This window comes from Lithobates pipiens, unplaced genomic scaffold (assembly GCF_037356315.1).
Source record: "Lithobates pipiens isolate NorthernLeopardFrog02 unplaced genomic scaffold, aLitPip1_a1.2 Scaffold_1, whole genome shotgun sequence".
In the NCBI taxonomy this organism is placed as follows: Eukaryota; Metazoa; Chordata; class Amphibia; order Anura; family Ranidae; genus Lithobates; species Lithobates pipiens.
This window is the reverse complement of record NW_027507685.1, coordinates 124,511,569-124,529,470: the sequence shown is the minus strand read 5'-3', so window position 1 is coordinate 124,529,470 and position 17,902 is coordinate 124,511,569. Positions and strand designations below refer to the sequence as shown.

The following is a 17,902-nucleotide window of genomic DNA, read 5'->3' as shown; positions in this document are numbered from 1 at the left end:
AAAAAAGATAGAATAGAAAACAGGATAAAAAAAAAAGAAGGGAAGGGGGTACCCCTTTTCTATAGGCTTCCTTCACGATTCCCTAAATTTGTATGTGGTGAGAAGCTAAGTCACAGGTATGGTCTCAAAATGATTGAGGTGCTGAAATCTTTCGAAGCTCCCTATTTAGCTATGAATTTTTACACCAGCACTCACAACACCCAGCTACCCACAAAAGAAACAAACCCAAACAAGGTACTAGACTCAAAAATTCAGCCCTCCCAAACTTTATCTAGGGCCGACACTTTCTAGAGAAGTCCTCATCTGACTTTACCTTTAGAAAGTTCCTGCGTGGCTCCTAAAAATAAAAGAATCGAAAGATGCATTTAGTTGATCTGAAATTATGTGTTTTATTTTCTTCATAGATATGGACCACTTACAGTCTTTAGCACATCCCAAAGATGCCTCCAGACTTGCTGAGGACCACTTTATTTTAGGATCACATTAATACAATTCACTTTGCAAGATACATGCACTATACTGTATCTGCATAGTCACCAGCCAGAAAAGCACAGAGTGCACATTTCATTACTTGTAGGCAGTCATGGTTCTCATTTCTAGCCTGTACATCTCTCATGATTGTGCTCACCACGGTATAGTCCGTCCTTCCCAGTTCAGAAACATTCCATTGTGGTTTTCCTTCAGGGTGTCAAACACTTTCATCATTCCATCCACACTCTCGTGCACCTTCAGCGAAGCCTTTGCACCACCCATGTCGGTTTGGACCCAGCCAGGAGCGAAAGTTACGGCAATAATCCCATCAGTTTTGTAGGTCTCAGCCTGGCATCGCGTTAACATATTCAGTGCTGCCTTGCTGCAGCAGTATTCTATTACAGTATGCTTAGAAAATGCAAGTGAGTCTGTTCCTATAGACCCCATACCACTGGATATGTGGATCACGGCAGCCTTGCTGCAGCTCATTATTTCATTAGGATTTTCTTGTGCGGCTTTCTTCAGCAAGGGAGCAAATGTCTGAGTAACCAGCATTGGTCCTACCGTATTCGTTTTATAGAGTCTCATCATGTCCTCTGCTGTGGTTTCATCCATTGGGTGGAAGATGGCAATGCCAGCATTATTGATCAGCAAGTTCAGTCCATGCCCTTTGAGGGTCTCCTTTACTACACTGTAGGCATCTTCAATGCTGGCTTTGTCTGTTACATCCATCTTGACAATCACAAGGTTTGAGTGTTTGGAGGTCAATGACTTGAGTTCCTGAGCAGTTTCTGGATTCCGACATGCTGCAAAGACATGTTCTGGTGGATTCCGTTTGTTGAGAAAAGTCTTTACCAGTTGCAGGCCAATTCCTCTGTTAGAACCAGTGACCAGGACACTGTGGATAATGATGTCTGCCATTTCGTTTTCTTAGCAGTCCTGTGACTGCAATAAAAACTGCTGAAGAATTTAAAGTCTTTCTAAAGTACTCTTTACTCTTAGAGTTCCTTTATGTGTCTTCTGCTTATCTGAACATGTGTTAATATTTTACCAAAAAGATTCAAATTACTAAGCTCTGCACTGGGGCATGGGTAAGCAGCTCAGCTCCTTCCCCCTCTTTATTTCCAAGATTTCGTTTTAATTTTTAATGCTGCATGACAAGTTTTTATCTTTCTACTTCTTGACTATTATAATGTTTTTTTGATCCAATCACAGATAACCTCCCGATGAAGTGGCTATTGTCTGCGAAACGAGTCAAGGAAAGTGACATCTGTGATCAATTGCTTTATTGTGATTACTCACTAGTGATAATTTGTGTACCGCTACTATGTTTTTATTTGTAAATGATGATTTGTTTTTTTGGCATCAATAAAATCATCTGTAAATCTTTGTATATATTTGTTATAATATTTAATTGTATTGTTTTTTACTGTACCGCGATAGTCCAACTGCCCCCCTTATACTTTTGAGATAGCCTAACTGGGAATTAGGCTCCCAACTTTTCCAATATTCTTAGCAGTCCTGTGACTGCAATAAAAGCTGCTGTAGAATTTATAGTCTTTCTAAAGTACTCTTTACTCTTAGAGTTCCTTTATGTGTCTTCTGCTTATCTGAACATGTGTTAATATTTTACCAAGATTCATATTACTAAGCTATAATGACTGATGTTGATCAGTCAAAGCCTCTTGCCCTATTTCATCATGCTGCAATAGTACTTAACCACTTAAGGACCAGGCCTCTTTTTAAGATTTGTTTTTTTTTGCTAGAAAATTACTTAGAACCCCCAAACATTTTATATTGTTTTTTTTCTAACACCATAGAGAATAAAATGGCGGTCATTGAAATACTTTTTTTCACACCGTATTTGCGCAGCGGTCTTACAAACGCACTTTTTTTGGAAAAATTCACTTTTTTGAATAAAAAAATAAGACAACAGTAAAATTAGCCCAATTTTTTTTTATATTGTGAAAGATAATGGTACGCTGAGTAAATTGATACCCAACATGTCATGCTTCAAAATTGCACCCGCTCGTGGAACGGCGTCAAACTTTTAGCCTCAAAAATCTCCATAAGCGCCATTTAAAAAATTCTACAGGTTGCATTTTTTGCGTTACAGAGGAAGTCTAGGGCTAGAATTATTGCTCTCACTCTACCGATCGCGGCGATACCTCACATGTGTGGTTTGACCACCGTTTTCATATGCGAGCGCTACTCACGTATATGCGTTCGCTTCTGTGCGCAAGCTCGTCATGACGGGGTGTTTTTAAAAACCTTTTTTTTTTCTTATTTATTTTAATTGATTTTATTTATTTTTACACAGTTTAAAAAAAAATGGATCACTTTTATTCCTATTACAAGGAATGTAAACATCCCTTGTAATAGAAAAAAGCATGACAGGTCCTCTTAAATATGAGCTCTGGGGTCAAAAAGTCCTCAGATCTCATATTTGGGCTAAAATGCAAAAAAAAAAGAAAAAAAAGAAATAAAAGAAAAAAATGACATTTAAAAAAAATATACCTTTAAGAGGTATGGGTGGAAGTGACGTTTTGACGTCGCTTCCGCCCTCCTATGGTATAGAGACGAGTGGGGGCCATCTTAGCCTCACTCGTCTCCATACCCAGCTAGGAAAAGGACCTGATCGCCTCCGCCGCTACCGACGGCTCCGTTAAACGGCGGAAGGTGTGGGAGGGCGGCGGGAGGGGGGGGGTGGTACCTCTCCCACCGCCGATAGCAGTGATCTCGCGGTGAATCTGCCACGGACCACCATTATCGTACAGACAACCGCCGCCTGAAGAGATGGATATCTTGGTTGTGGCAGCAGCTGCTTCCGTTACCGAGATATCCCTCTTCAAAAATAGGATGTACATCGGCGTGCGCTGGTCGTTAAGTGGTTAAAGGAAGTTAAAGCGGTAGTAAACCTGCACATAAAAAAAACCCCCCTGCAAGGCAAAGGTATAATGAGCTAGTATACTGGCACGTTATCAAATACTTACCTGAGAACGAAGCCTGGACCTTCAGCTGGGGCATTCTGAGCGCATGCGCCGCTGACGTCAGCGGCTGCATACATAGGGAATATCTCCTAAACCGTATAGGTTTAGGAGATATTCATTTTACCTACAGGGTAAAAGTGCAAAATTTGAGTATACAACTTTAATTAGTAATTACAGCATGCTAATATGATAAACACGGGAAGATTGACTAAAAGTGCTGCACATAGAGCCTGGTGCAGCTGTGTAACCTTGGAGGAGTCCCTGGTTAAAATAGTCAGGGGTTCCAAGGCCAGAGCAAATAAAGAAGGTGACAAAGGGCATCCCTGTTGTGTACCTCTGTAAAGAGGGTACACCTCAGATAACCAGTCATTGGTGCGGACCCATGTCCTCAGCACCCAGTAAAGCCTCTTCATCCAACTGATGTATTTAGGGCCAAATCCATAGCGTTTCCGGACCTCTCAGAGATAGACCCACTCCACCGAGTCAAACACCTTTTCCGCATCTAGTGAGGCGATTACCTTAGTACCCTGATTATCATGGGGAATGGAGAGGTTGAGAAAAAAGCATCTTAGATTAATATCTGTTCCCTTGCTCATTATGAACCCCGTCTGATCAACATGAATCAGATCTTCAAGCACAGTAGAGAAACAACTCCCCAAGATCTTCGCAAGGATTTTGGCATCAACATTTAACAGCGATATCAGCTTGTATGAGGCACATTTCTGCAACCCTTAGTGGCAGTTCACACTTGTGCGAGTTGATAACGAATGTGATGCGTTAAACAAAAACTAGATTCGCATGTCATCCAAAAAGTAATTGTTTTTCATTACGGTCGTTCACATATATGCATTGCGATTCCTCTCCGAATGTGATGCGTTAAAAAAAAAGGGTCTTGTGCGAGTTTACAGCGTTGCATTCCGAATCTAGTTTCCATAGATATCAATGTAAAATCGTTCTGGAATCGCATTGTTGGTTCAGATATATGCAAATTCTTCACCTCCAGCTCCTCCTTCCAGTTCCGCCCCCTCACTTTCTGTTTCCTGTCTCATGTCCATCTGTAATCAGTCAAGATGGCCCCCAAGTGTCGGAACAGTGTAGACAATGAGGAGCTCATCAGACTCGTCCGTGACAGGCCATATATATGGGACAGCCGGATAGAAGAATACAAAAATAATGCCAGGAAGAGCAGAGGCTGGGATGAGATTTGCAGGAGTCTGTATGCAGACTGGGATGACTTCACACCTCAGGTTCGCAAACATAAACGTAAGTATCAAATCAGTGCAATCATTTTCAAAAACCAAAAAATTATGTGACACGTAGAGCTCAATAGGTGAATGCTTAACCTCACCCTAACTAAATGCCCCAGGATATTGAGATACCTCAAGTGTTCAAGTGTGGAGTGGATTTATATTGTGGCTTGATCGTTTATTTTTTCATGTGAGTGCATTGGATTTTGATTGATTTGAATTAAAGTGCTTAACTGTATTACGCTTTTGGAGGCTCCCACTGTCATTCTTTCGCAAGGTATATACATATATGACTTGATGAGAAGGGATCAAGACACATGAGCTTCGCAAGTCTGGTGGTATACAGCGGGCATCTATTTAGAGGATATAAAGCTTGTCTTGCCAAACATGTGAGTGTGAGGCTTATGAGCTGGCGAGTGCACCCAAAACGGGGGGTCTTCGCGATTCACAGCTGGTGTGGTGAAGGAGCAATTTAATTTTGGCGGACACTGATTATCACTTTTCACATGGACTGCACCAATTGGATTTTATTTATTTGGATTGATATATATATCTTAGCTTCATTTTTTATATTTTCTTTTCACGATTTTTTATGTACTTCAATTCATTTTGAGTACTTATAATATTTATGTGATTTAATTGCACTGGGATACTTTGGGTGAACTATATAATTTTTTGGATATTTATTTATATATATTGTTATATGTTTAGCACTGATTATATATATTTAAGGGTATACATGTGAATGCTACTGTTATTTTTATTTTTAGTTAGGGTGAGGTTAAGCATTCACCTATTGAGCGCTTCGTGTCACATAATTTTTTGGTTTTTGAAAATGATTGCACTGATTTGATATTACGTTTGTTTAAGTAACAGCTGGGGGTATAGGAGAGGGTAATAGCAGCGCAGTGGTGATGCACATTTTGGAGGGTATGTGAGTTGATGCATCAATTTGGTTTTCATATATAAACGTAAGTATATTTACATTTACTCATCCCACTGACCACCAATCCCACTGACCACCAATGTAAGGGCATGAATCCCACTGACCACCAATCCCACTGACCACCAATGTAAGGGCATGCATCCCACTGACCACCAATCCCACTGACCACCAATGTAAGGCCATGCATCCCACTGACCACCAATCCCACTGACCACCAATGTAATGTTGTGGAATGATATTGCAAGCTCAGTATGTTGACACATTAAGTGCAAAAAATAGATGGACGCACTATTGAACAATAAAACTTAATCACATTTATTGAAAAAAGTACAGATAGTAGACGATGCAGCAAAAACGTTTTGGTGTTTATTGAATTGCATCAAGCTGCCATGATACCTGACCGGCAGGACTCATAAAGAAGTCAGTAAATTTCTCACGGATGCTGGCCCCTCTGTAATTGCCCCTTGTATGTGTCCAATCTGCGCCTTCCAGCTCATCCATTAAAGAGTCCTCAAAAAGGTATCCATCCCTTTCACGGACAAAATTGTGGCGTGCACAGGCAGCTTTGACGGCAATTATCCATGCTCAGAGTTATTGGGGTGTGAAGAAAACGCCATTTGTTTGCCAGGATTCCGAAAGTACACTCCACAACTCTTCGTGCTCTTGTTAGCCGATAATTAAATACCCTTTTCTCCACAGAGAGTGACCGGTTAGCATATGGCCTGAGCATTTTTTCGGACAGAGCGAAAGCCTCATCACCGACAAATATTAAAGGGAGAGAGGGTTCAGATGTTCCAGGGAGTGGTTGTTCATTCGGGAGATCAAGTGTGTTCTCCCGAATCATTCTTCCAAAACTGGAGTGGGAAAAAATGCTGGAGTCAGAACTGCTCCCATAAGAACCAATGTCTATGTAGATAAATAAGTCGTTTGCATCAGCCACTGTCAGAAGAACAAAAGAAAAATATTTTTTATAATTAAAAAATTTTGTCCCACTACCGACTGGCCTCACAATTCTGATGTGCTTGCCGTCTATGGCACCAACACAGTTAGGGAAGTTGCAGCGATCCCAAAACAACTCAGCTTTGGTGTTCCATTCCTCTTTGGTTTTCTCATGACCACATTTCTTAGGACCTCCCAGATGGTGATACAGGTGTCCCACACAATTGTGCTCACCGTAGATTTTCCCAATTTGAACTCGTAGTGTAACTGGCAAACAAATTTTCAGTTGCTAGGTACCTGAAAAATAATCTGAAATTACTTAGTTATGTTTTTTTTTTATTACAGAAGGTCTCATACGCACTAGGTGGCAGAGCCTCAAAGACACACTTCAGAGACACCAGAGACTGCAGCGTGAAGCAAGGAGTGGGTCTTGTGCTGCCCCAAAGCATCCCTATGCTTTCGCCAGATACATAGATTTTTTGGAGCCAGTTTTAGAATTGAGGAAGTAAGTTATCATACATGAATCGGTCACTCTACCATCTCTATCTAATTAACCTGTCCTACCCCTAACCTTTACTCCCCCTATCAGCTTTATACTTTTCCATTCATAACACAGATCCAATTTATATTTTTTGTATTGCAGCACGGAAGCAAGTCGCTGTTCACACGCATGTAGTTTGGCGATAAGTTGGGAGAGAGCTTCAGTTCTAGCAACTTTGAGTGAGTCTATGTCCATGCTTGATAAGAATGCCCCTAATGTAACATTTATGTGCCGCCCAGACCATGAGAGGGTTGGAGACTGAATCCCGATTGTTTTCAAAGTAACTTTCTAGTTCCCGAAGTAAGTCTGAGTGGGTCTCCGGGTCCTTCAGGAGAGACTCATTCAGCCTCCACCAGGACTGGCCACGCGATTCCTGTTTTAGCTTCAGCACCAAAGAAATCGGGGCATGATCGGACAGAGCTATGTGTCCTATCCGAGCATCAGATACCAGTGGTAGGGCGTTGTGGGCTACTAAGAACATATCTATACGCGAATAGGAGCCATGAACGGCCGAAAAGAACGTATAGTCCCTCTCCTGGGGGTGAAGGGTACGCCACACGTCTATCAGCCTGTGGGAGTGGAATAATTCTCTTACGTGGGTACGTGTTCTCACAGATATGGCAGAAGCGCCCGTCGACGAGTCTCTGTGAGGGTCCAGGGTAAGGTTAAAGTCCCCCCCAACAATCAAGGTACCCTCCGAGCATCCAAGCATGCATCTAAGGCCGGCAGTTGGTCCACATTCGGCATATATAGGTTAGCAAGAGTAAAGGTTTGCGAGTGGAGTGTTCCCTTAAGGAAGAGATACCTCCCTTCACTATCGGTTCGGATGTCTAACAGTCGCCACGGCAAGTTTTTAGCAAGGAGGATACACACTCCTCTCGATTTGAAAATAGAGGAGGTACTGTGGTAGGCCAGAGGGAAATGTTTACTGTAGAGCCGCGGTATTTGATCTGCCCTGAAATGGGTCTCCTGTAGGAAGGCTACTTGGGGCCTCATCCACCACAATTCTCCTAAGCAGCTGGACCTTTTTTCAGGTACATTCAGCCCTTTTACGTTCCAGGAAACCAGTTTCAGGGCCATGACGACCGTTGTACCTGTCTGGTGGTCACCACCAGAGTCCGAGGTAAGGAAAGAGCCCAAGTACAAGGGAAGGGAAGGAAGGGAAAGAAAGGTAGTAGAGAGTTGAGGGTAGTCCCAAGCTAGTGGGAAGGGGGGCGAGGGGAGGGGTAAGGATAGGTCGGGGAAATTCTAATGCTCCTATTGGAGAGAACCTGCCGTTCAAGGCAGAGGGGCCTAGTGGGGGAAGAGGTAAGGCACTGCAAAGGGAGGAACTCGTCAGTGCAGTACCCCTCCAGCAGCCCAGGGTCCATGCAGCCTCAAGCGGGCCTGCAAGGGGTTTCTTCGGCATCTCAACAGCAATTCCAAACACATTATATAACTTCACTTCAGTCCGTATAGAACAGTTAATAACATAAAAACAATGCAAAAGTAAACAACCATATTAAACCTTTCAACGCAGAGTATATAGAGCCTTATACCACCCAGGTACCCATCCCCCTCCCCATATCTCTCCTCCCTCCCAGAGAAGGGAGCAGGAGAAGAAAAAAAAACAAAAACCCCAAACTTGGTGGTATTAGACAGGTCCACAGGTCTCGTGGCCATCCCGGTTGGCAGCCTGTCTCCCCCAGAAGTCTCCAGGAGGCCGACCAATCCGTAATGCCTCTGTCTCTAGGTGGCGAGAAGGGGGGGCAGGAATGTCTCCAGGGGGCATCTGGGCAGCGTGGCAGGTCATCCTATAATGATCTCTGACTCACCCAAGACGTCCTAGGGGGCCTGTAGGTAGACGGTAACTAACAAGTCATACACATCTGTCTCCAGCTCAGGCCCTCACCTAGGTGATAGGTAGTTCAGGTCCACTGCCCCCACCCCCTCACCCCCCCAGGACCAGGGATGGTGTAGTCAGTGAGAGGTGGCCCAGGGTGGTCCTTAGGCATAACAATGAACTAAAGTCCTTAAACTCCAGTTGTCAAGGTGGGTGAGGAAGTTTTACTCACTCAGGGTTCGTGGTCTTGAGGTGCTTGTGATCTCCAGCGGTGGGCTCGACGGTTTCGCCTCGACCTCTGGGGTCTGGCGGGTTGGTTGTTCACAGAGGCCACAGCACCTTGGGGAACAACAAAGGCCAACCAGTCAGGGATAGAGACCGGGGTAAACCCAGTGACTCCAAGAAGGACGGAACCTCTGTGGGGTGTCGTAATGCATAGGGCCTGCCATTTTTGCGCACTATGGATTGAAATGGGTGACCCCACTTGTAGGGGATCCTCTGTTCATTCAGCTGCTCCAGAAGAGGTTGCAGACAGTGTCGCATCTGAAGGATCCTCCGAGAGACATCTGGCAGTAGGGTGATCTGGGCTCCGTCAAAGTCAATGCTGCCTTTCCGCCACGCTGCTTGCATGACATCCTCCTTCACTGAGTAGTTGTGAAGACAGCACAGAACGTCACGTGGCCTGTTCTCAGTGGGGCTTCTAGGTCCCAGGGTCCTGTGGACTCTATCAATGGCAATCTCTGTGTCAGCAGCACGGTCCAAACAAGTGTTAAAGATGGCCGTGACTGTAGCTTTAAGGTCAGCCTGACCAGTAGCTTCGGGCAAGTCTCTGATCCTAATGTTGCGCCTGCGGTTTGCGATTTTCAAGGTCATCATCTAATAGTTGCAGCTGTGCAACTCTGTCTGTGAGGGTATCTTGTGCGTCTTTCAGGCCTGCAACATCAGTGTTCAGAGAAGTCACATCAGTCACTAAGGTAGCCACCCGTGCGTTAGTGGCCGAAACCTCCCGTTTGACCCCTGCTATTTCATTTCTGAGGGTCGTCTCAATCCTGACCGCCATGCAGCGAAAGTCCTCTTTAGTGGGGAGGTTTTGGAGTAGGGCCCACACTGTTCTGTCTCCCAAAAGTGCTGTTGGGTGAAGCGGCTGTGTATCCCTCTGAATGCCTGAGGCGAATGCCGGCTGGCTGTGTGGCTTCGGGGTGAGGGATCCGCTATAGGAGGGCCCCTGTGACAGTTGGGAGCTGTGGGGGAACCAGGGCGGCAGGCCGCTATGTTCTGGGCTGCCCAGGGAGGCCAGGGATAGTGAACGGGGGAGACATGGGGATAAGTCACTAGGTGGGAGGAACGGGGGCATGTCATGTGCCTGTGCAGCGTTCCGCTCACCTTCCCCTGATGTCACCAGTCCAGGAGCGCAGGAGGACGTGGGCGCCATCTTGGCTGGGCCAGGCGTGGAGGCCGGAGGCTGTAGCGGGACCAGGTATTTGTCCATTCCACCGGAGTCGAACCCCGCCGGGCTGACTGAGTTCTGCTGTTGTGCTGTGAGATCAGTGGTGCCGAAATGTGCGGCCAGACTCCAGACTATGCGATAGGGCTGCGGAGGAGTCACGGACAGGGAGCTCACAGAAAGTGCGTCCTCACTCCTCCATGCCGAGACCGCGCCCCCGTAATTGTCAGTTAAAGCGACACAGTGCCGAATCGCAAAAAGTGGTCTGGTCTTTGACCAGCAAAATGGTCTGGGGCTGAAGTGGTTAAGGGGAACCCCGCACCAATTATTTTTTTTTAAATAGCGTGGGGTCCCCCCAAAAATACATATCAGACCCTTGTCCTTATACCCAGGCTGCAGGAAAAGAGGGGGGGGACGAGAGAGCACCCCCCTCCTGAACCCTACCAGGCCACATGCCCTCAACATTGGGAGGATGCTTTGAGGTAGCCCCTCAAAGCACCTTGTCCCCATGTTGATGGGGAGAAGGGCCTCATCCCCACAACCCTTGCCCGGTGGTTGTGAGGGTCTCCAGGGGGGGCTTATCGGAATCTGGAAGCCCCCTTTAACAAGGGGACCCCAGATCCCGCCCCCCCTATGAATTGATAATGGGGTACAAATGTACCCCTACCATTTCACAAAAAAAAGTGACAAAAAGGTTAAAAAAGACAAGTCCTTTATTAAATTCTTCTTCTTTGCGCTTCTTCTTTCTTCTGGTCTTCCTCCGGTGTTGTTCTTCTTCTCCATTTTCTTCTTTATCCGCTCTTCTCGTCCCGCATCTTGCTTCGGCTTCTTCTCCACGTCGTCCGCACGATCCGCCTCTGTGGCAGTCTTCAGCAGTGTGACCCTTCGCTTCTTCTGACACTTCTTAAATAATGGAGGGCGGAGCCACCCAGTGACCCCGCCCTCCTCTGACGCATGAGGACTTCCCTATGGCTTTCCCCGTGTTGTCAGAGGGGGGCGGGGTCACCCGTTTACCAGATATGGTTCCAGTAATCATAATTACATATAGTTACATAGTAGGCGATGTTGAAAAAAGACACAAGTCCATCAAGTGCAACCTATGTGTGTGATTATAAGTCAGTATTACATTGTATATCCCTGTATGTTATGGTTGTTCAGGTGCTAATCTAATAGTTTTTTGAAACTATTGATCCCCCCCCCCTCCCCGCTGAGACCACCGCCTGTGGAGGGGAATTCCACATCCTGGCCGCTCTTACAGTAAAGAATCCTCTGTGTAGTTTATGGTTAAACCTCTTAAACCTTTTAATTAGTGGCCACATGACTTGTTAAACTCCATTCCACAAAAAAGTTGTATCCCTATTGTGGGGTCACAAGTACGGTATTTGTAAATTGAAATCATATCTCCTCTCAAGCGTCTCTTCTGCAGTTCAATGCTCGCAACCTTTCTTCATAACTAATATCCTCCAAGACCCTTTATTAGCTTTGTTTCCCTTCTTTGTACTCGCTCCATTTCCAGTACATCCTTCCTGAGGAGTGGTGACCAGAACTGGACAGCATACTCTAGGTGCGGCCGGACCAGAGTCTTGTAGAGTCGGAGAATTAGAGCTTTATCCATAGATTTAATCCCATTTTTAATGCACATCAATATTCTGTTTGCTTTGCTAGCAGTAGCTTGGTATTGCATGCCATTGCTGAGCCTATCATCTACTAGATTCGCCCAGAGGTTCTCCCCAGTGTATAGATTGTCTTCACATTTTTGCCACCCAAATGCATTATTTTACATTTTTCTACATTAAACCTCATTTGTCATCCCATTAATTTGTTCAGATCTTCTTGCAAGGTTTTCCACATCCGGCTGAGAAGTTATTGCCCTGCTTAGCGTAGTATCATCCGCAAATACAGAGATTGAACTGTTTACCCCATGCTCTATAGGTCGTTTATGAACAAATTAAATAGGATTGGTCCCAGCACAGAACACTGTGGGACCCCACTACTCACCCCTGACCATTCCGAGTACTCCCTATTTATCATCACCCCCTGAAATTATTTTGTACAGTAAACGTTTTATGGGGAACTGTGTCAAATGCTTTTGCAAAGTCCAGATACACCATGTCTACGGGCCTTCCTTTATCTAGATTGCAACTCACTTCCTCATAGAAGGTTAGTAGGAACAATGGTCTGGCAATTATTTGACTGAGTTCCCTAAGTACCCTCGGGTACAAGCCATCTGGTCCCGGTAATTTATTATTGTGAAGTCTTCCAGGTCTAATTCTAATTCTGTCTTCTGTTAGCCATGAGGGTGCTTCCTGTGACGTGCCATGAGGATAAACTGTGGAGAAGAATAAATGCAATACCTTCGCCATCGCTCTATCATGTGTACCCAGATGTCCTTCCTCATTCTTTATGGGACCAATAAGGTCTGCCCTCCCTTTTTTCTGTTTACATACTTAAAGCGGAGGTCCACCCTAAAATGGACCTCCGCTCATCTGATCCCTCCCCCCCTCCGGCGCCACAATCGGCACCTTTCAGGGGGGAGGGGGGTGCAGTTACCTGGATAATCCAGGTAACTGCACCCACTTCCGGGCTAGCTGTCTGCGGAACGAGCGTAGGTTACGCCCCCGTTCCGCAATGCCCCGCCCCCTTCAGCAAGTGCCCCGCTGCCTGCTGGGAAACACACAGCTCCCAGAGGCAGCGGGGACCGTCCGGATTGCGCCGCGCGGCTCGCGCATGCGCAGTAGGGAACCGGGAAATGAAGCCGAAAGGCTCCATTTCCTGATTCCCATACCCAAGATGGCGGCGGGACCCGGCAGCCGAGCGAGCGATCGGCTTCGGGTGCCGACATCGCGGGCGCGCTGGACAGGTAAGTGTCACTATTTAAAAGTCAGCAGCTGCAGTATTTGTAGCTGCTGGCTTTTAAAAAAAAAAAAAAAAAACGCGGAGTCCCGGTGGACTCCCGCTTTAAAGAATTTCTTGAGATTTTTTTTGCTCTCCTCCGCTATGTGTCTTTTGTGTTCTATCTTAGCCACCCTAATTGCACGCTTACATTTCTTACAGTTGCATTCTTTATGAAGTCTGAAGGCTGATGATGATCCCGCAACCTTGTATTTTTTGAAGGCCTTCTCCTATGTTTTTATATGCATTTTTACATTGGAGTTAAGCCATCCAGTACTTTTGTCTCTAATATGCTCTTAAAGCAAACCCATCTCTTCTCCGTGTTATTTGTTCCTAAGATGTTATCCCAATTTATATCTTCTAGCATGGTTTGTAGTTTAGTGAAGTTGGTGCTTTTGAAATTCAGTGTCTTTATATTCCACTTATGTTTCCTATTTGTGTGATTTATACTGAAGCCAATTGACCTGGGATTGCTGCTTCCTAAATTGCCCTGTATTTCCACATCCGTGATCAGGCCTGTATTGTTGGTAATCTGTAGATCTAGTAACGCTTATGCCGCGTACACACACGTATCAGACTATCCGGTGGACTTAGACTGGCGGACTGTCCGCCGGACTGTCCGACGGACTTTCTGAATGAATTACCTGCCCACACACAGTACTTTTGCGGCGGACTAGGTACGGACTAGGTACTATCCGCCGTAGTATTGAAATAAACAGACTCGCCCACACACAGGAAAGGAAGTCCGCTCATTTTGAGCGCGTCTCCAGGTAGCCAGGACCAGCAAAGGAAGCGTCACTGGCCCCATCACCTGGTATGGGCTTAAAGGGGAATCCCTACGCCGAAAAAATGGCGTGGGGGTCCCCCCCTAGGCCCATATCAGACCCTTATCCGAGCACGCTACCTGGCCGGCCAGGAAAGGCGGTGGGGACGAGCGAGCACCCACCCCAAAGCACCTTGTCCCCATGTTGATGAGGACAAGGGCCTCTTCCCGACAACCCTGGCCTTTGGTTGTCGGGGTCTGCGGGCGGGGGGCTTATCAGAATCCGGGAGCCCCCTTTAATAAGGGGGCCCCCGGATCCTGGCCCCCCACCCTATGTGAATGAGTATGGGGTACAATGTACCCCTACCCATTCACCTGTGAAAAAAATCTAAAAAAAAAACACAACACACAAGGGTTAAAATAGTTTATTGCACAGCTCCGGGGGTCTTCTTCCGTCTTCGGGGGTCTTCTCGCCAGACTCCTCCGCTATCTTCTGCTAGCTCTTTTACTAGCGGAGGAGCCCGGCTTTCTTCTTCGCCGCCGCCCTCTTCTTCCAACTTCGGGGGTCTTGTCCCCCTCTTCGGTTCTTCTAGCTCTTTTACAAGTGGTGGCCCGGTCTTCTGTTGCCGCTGCCGCTGTCGCCGTCGCCGTCTTCTGTTCTTCTCTTCTTCTCTTCTGGAGATGTTGCCTCGTCGCGGTCTCCGGTCACTATGACAAGACACGCGGCGTGCGGCGACTTATATAGGGCCGAATAATTTTGCACGCCCCCACTTTTCATTTTTTTATTAGTTAAAAAAGTTTCAAAAATCCAATAGATTTTGTTCCACTTCACAATTGTGTCACACTTGTTGGTGATTCTTCACAAAAAATAAAAATAAAAATTTTATATGTTTATGTTTGAAGCCTGAAATGTGGCAAAAGGTTGAAAAGTTCAAGGGGGGCGAATACTTTCGCAAGGCACTGTACCATGATTGCAATATTCTCTAATTGATATGCTGTGCTCCTTTGAAGCTTTTCAAGTTCCTTTTTTGTCCTTCATGCATATTTGCCTTCACTAACTTCCCCAGCATGCTCTTCTGGGCCCATAAACCTATAGTCTAGTCACTTAGCAATGTATTTTGTCAGCTCCATAGTATTGCTTTCCCCTAAACACCCCCTAAAATGTCAACAAATGTTATGTGTGTGCTTAAATTCATGCAGAGTGCCAGATTTTTTTTTTGGTTGGGCCAAACTCATTAGGAACCCCCGTCCCCCCAACTGCTAGGTCAGCTGATAGCAATCCTCTATCTGCTGACTTAGCCAAACCCAATACCCACTCTACCTACCTTTTTCCTGGTCAGATTTATGGAGGAATTCACCAAAGCATGTAGTGCATGGGCCTGCCTCAATACTTTCAAATGCTACAGTTTCTTTTCTTTTTTTCTCCTATTATTATCTTGATAGGTAATAGCAGAATGTCAAAATGTGCTTCCATTTTTTCTTTTTTTTTTTGGTATTATGACACTTCTTACCTGTCCAGTGGGCTGTCAATAGTGTAAGTAAGAATGGGCTGGCCAAAGTATCGCACATTATTTCTGCATTCAGCTGTCAATGAAGTGGAGAGGGTTACCTGTCCAAAACATCCCTCCCCTCATTTTTTGCAAGGGCCCATCAGATGGGGGGATGGGGGGGGGGGGGGTGATGACACTGATAAGGGGACCTTATACTTTAGGCTTTAAATAATTATTTCCCAAAATGTTATACTGATCTTGGCCAAAAATGTTTGTGTCTAATCTGCTTGCAATGTTGATGTGCAAAATTACAAAAAAATTTTTTGTTTCACTCCACAGTTTCCTTCAAAGCCACAGGAATGGCAGACTGTGGCCTCCCACTTTGGCAGCCGTTGGGACTTTCCCAATTGTGGAGGTGCAATTGATGGGAAACACGTCCGCATCGTCCCACCCCCCAACTCAGGGTCGTACTATTATAATTACAAGGGGTTTAATAGTATCGTGATGTTGGAGGTGGTGTCAGCGACCTATGGCTTCCTTTATGTGGACATGGGGCAAAATGGGCGGATGTCGGATGGTGGAGTGTTCGCATGGACAGAATTCTCCTGGTGTCTCCAGAGTGGCAGTCTGGGCTTGCCATCCCCAGAGGAGAATGTAGAAGAACTCCCATTCGTTTTCGTTGCGGATGAGGCGTTTGCCCTGGCAAACCACCTGATGCGGCCTTTCCCGATGAGAACCCTCACCCCAGATCAGAGGATCTTTAATTTCCAGCTGGTTCCGCCTATTTTTGATGCCAATCCACATGGCGGAATATGAACTAAATCACATTGTGCTTGCCTGCTGTGTTCTGCACAATTTTTTGAAAAAACATTCAGCTAACTGTGTGGTCTCAGTTGGCCCAGATGCAGACTTGCCTGAAAATGACAATCTCACGGCCCTTGAAGCTGCTCGTCCTGGCTTGCCCCCCCCCCCCCAAAACGCCCGTGAGGTCAGAACCCAATACATGGAGTACTTTGTGGGTAGGAGGGCCATTGATATGCCAGACAATGTCTGAGAGGCATTTTTTAAATACATTTTTCTTTGAAACTCCAATAATCTTTGTTTTCATTTACTGCTTGGCTTTGTTTTAGGTGTCTCCTAGGTATTTGTGGTGTTTTTTGGGCCTTTTTCTACAACAGTGTAAACCCAAGTTCTGAGCAAGATGAGGTGACAGTCTCTTCTTCAGATAATCTTATTATGTTGTGGGTCTGCTACACACATACCTTGTTTTTGTTGCTAATGTATGTAGTGCATTACTGACAAAAATATTGCTCATTTTCAGCACCATGGCAGAAATATGTGGGGTCATGAAAATGGCATGATTGGGGAAATGTAAACATCACTGTGGGTGTTATTTACTAAAGGCACATCCACTATGCACTACAAATGCACTGAAAAAGTGCACCTGAAATTGCACTTGGAGTGCAAAGTGGATTTTCCTTTAGTAAATAACACCCATTGCCACAGAAACCAACAACTTTACTCCAAATCCTGCTTTTGCGCATTGAAAAAGGAAGCCACACATTGATGATAATTTCACTTTTTACTCAAAGCACATTCACATGTGCGTTTAGAAAAGGGTTTTACAACAAACCAACATATTTGGTGTATAGAAAACATTATTTTGGGTAACATTTTTATAACTTGGCGTTTTTGTGTAAACAGGCATGTATCAAAGCATAACATACAGTACACAGGAACTTACAAAGTTCAACTTTGAAAAGTGAAGACAATATCAGACATGAGTATGTACAAACTGTGCTGATATTGCCTTCATAGGATGGGGTGTCACCCCTGGGAAAGACAAATTTGGAAGATGCACACACTGAGAATCCAAAAGTGGCCATTTTCGTCCTGATCCCATGCCTAATGTCAACATGTGCTATCTCCCATCATGGGGTATCAATGTACATGTTTTGGGGGTGCAACCCCTTCATCTCAGCCACTTGCCACAAAACACGTACATTGATCCCCCATGATGGGAGATAGTACATGTTGACACACTGTGTGCATCTTCCAAATTTGGCTTTTGGAAAAATATAAAAGTTAAAAAAAAACAAAAAAAAAACTATGCTAGCTAGTTTGGGGTGTTTCAGACTCTCCCCAAAACATCAATGATGTTCTTCATTTTCTGTTGAACATCATTGATGTTTTTCTGTATATTTTCTAATTTGCGATTGTACCCGATTATCTTCCCAATGAGGATCTGGGCACTTTCACTGGTAAAATGTGATTCTTCTTCCACATCACTTAAAAAACAAACATAAACACACCATGTGTTATAAATATGCAGACATACATTGATTAGCTTACCAGAA

The 17,902-nt window shown here is 45.2% G+C and overlaps 1 protein-coding gene and 1 long non-coding RNA gene across 2 annotated transcripts; one reads left to right on the top strand and one right to left on the bottom strand.

The window, feature by feature from the left end:
* Positions 1-364: 364 nt before the first annotated feature.
* Positions 365-1,481, bottom strand: LOC143974528 (C-signal-like). Its single transcript, XM_077476031.1, has one exon. The coding sequence runs from the start codon at positions 1,390-1,392 to the stop codon at positions 625-627; it is 768 nt and encodes a 255-aa protein (XP_077332157.1). The 5' UTR covers positions 1,393-1,481; the 3' UTR covers positions 365-624.
* Positions 1,482-6,890: 5,409 nt separating this feature from the next.
* Positions 6,891-16,540, top strand: LOC143988375 (uncharacterized). The gene is made up of 3 exons (XR_013276836.1): positions 6,891-7,098; positions 7,237-7,313; positions 15,885-16,540. It is a non-coding gene; the product is annotated as an uncharacterized LOC143988375 (long non-coding RNA).
* Positions 16,541-17,902: the final 1,362 nt, after the last annotated feature.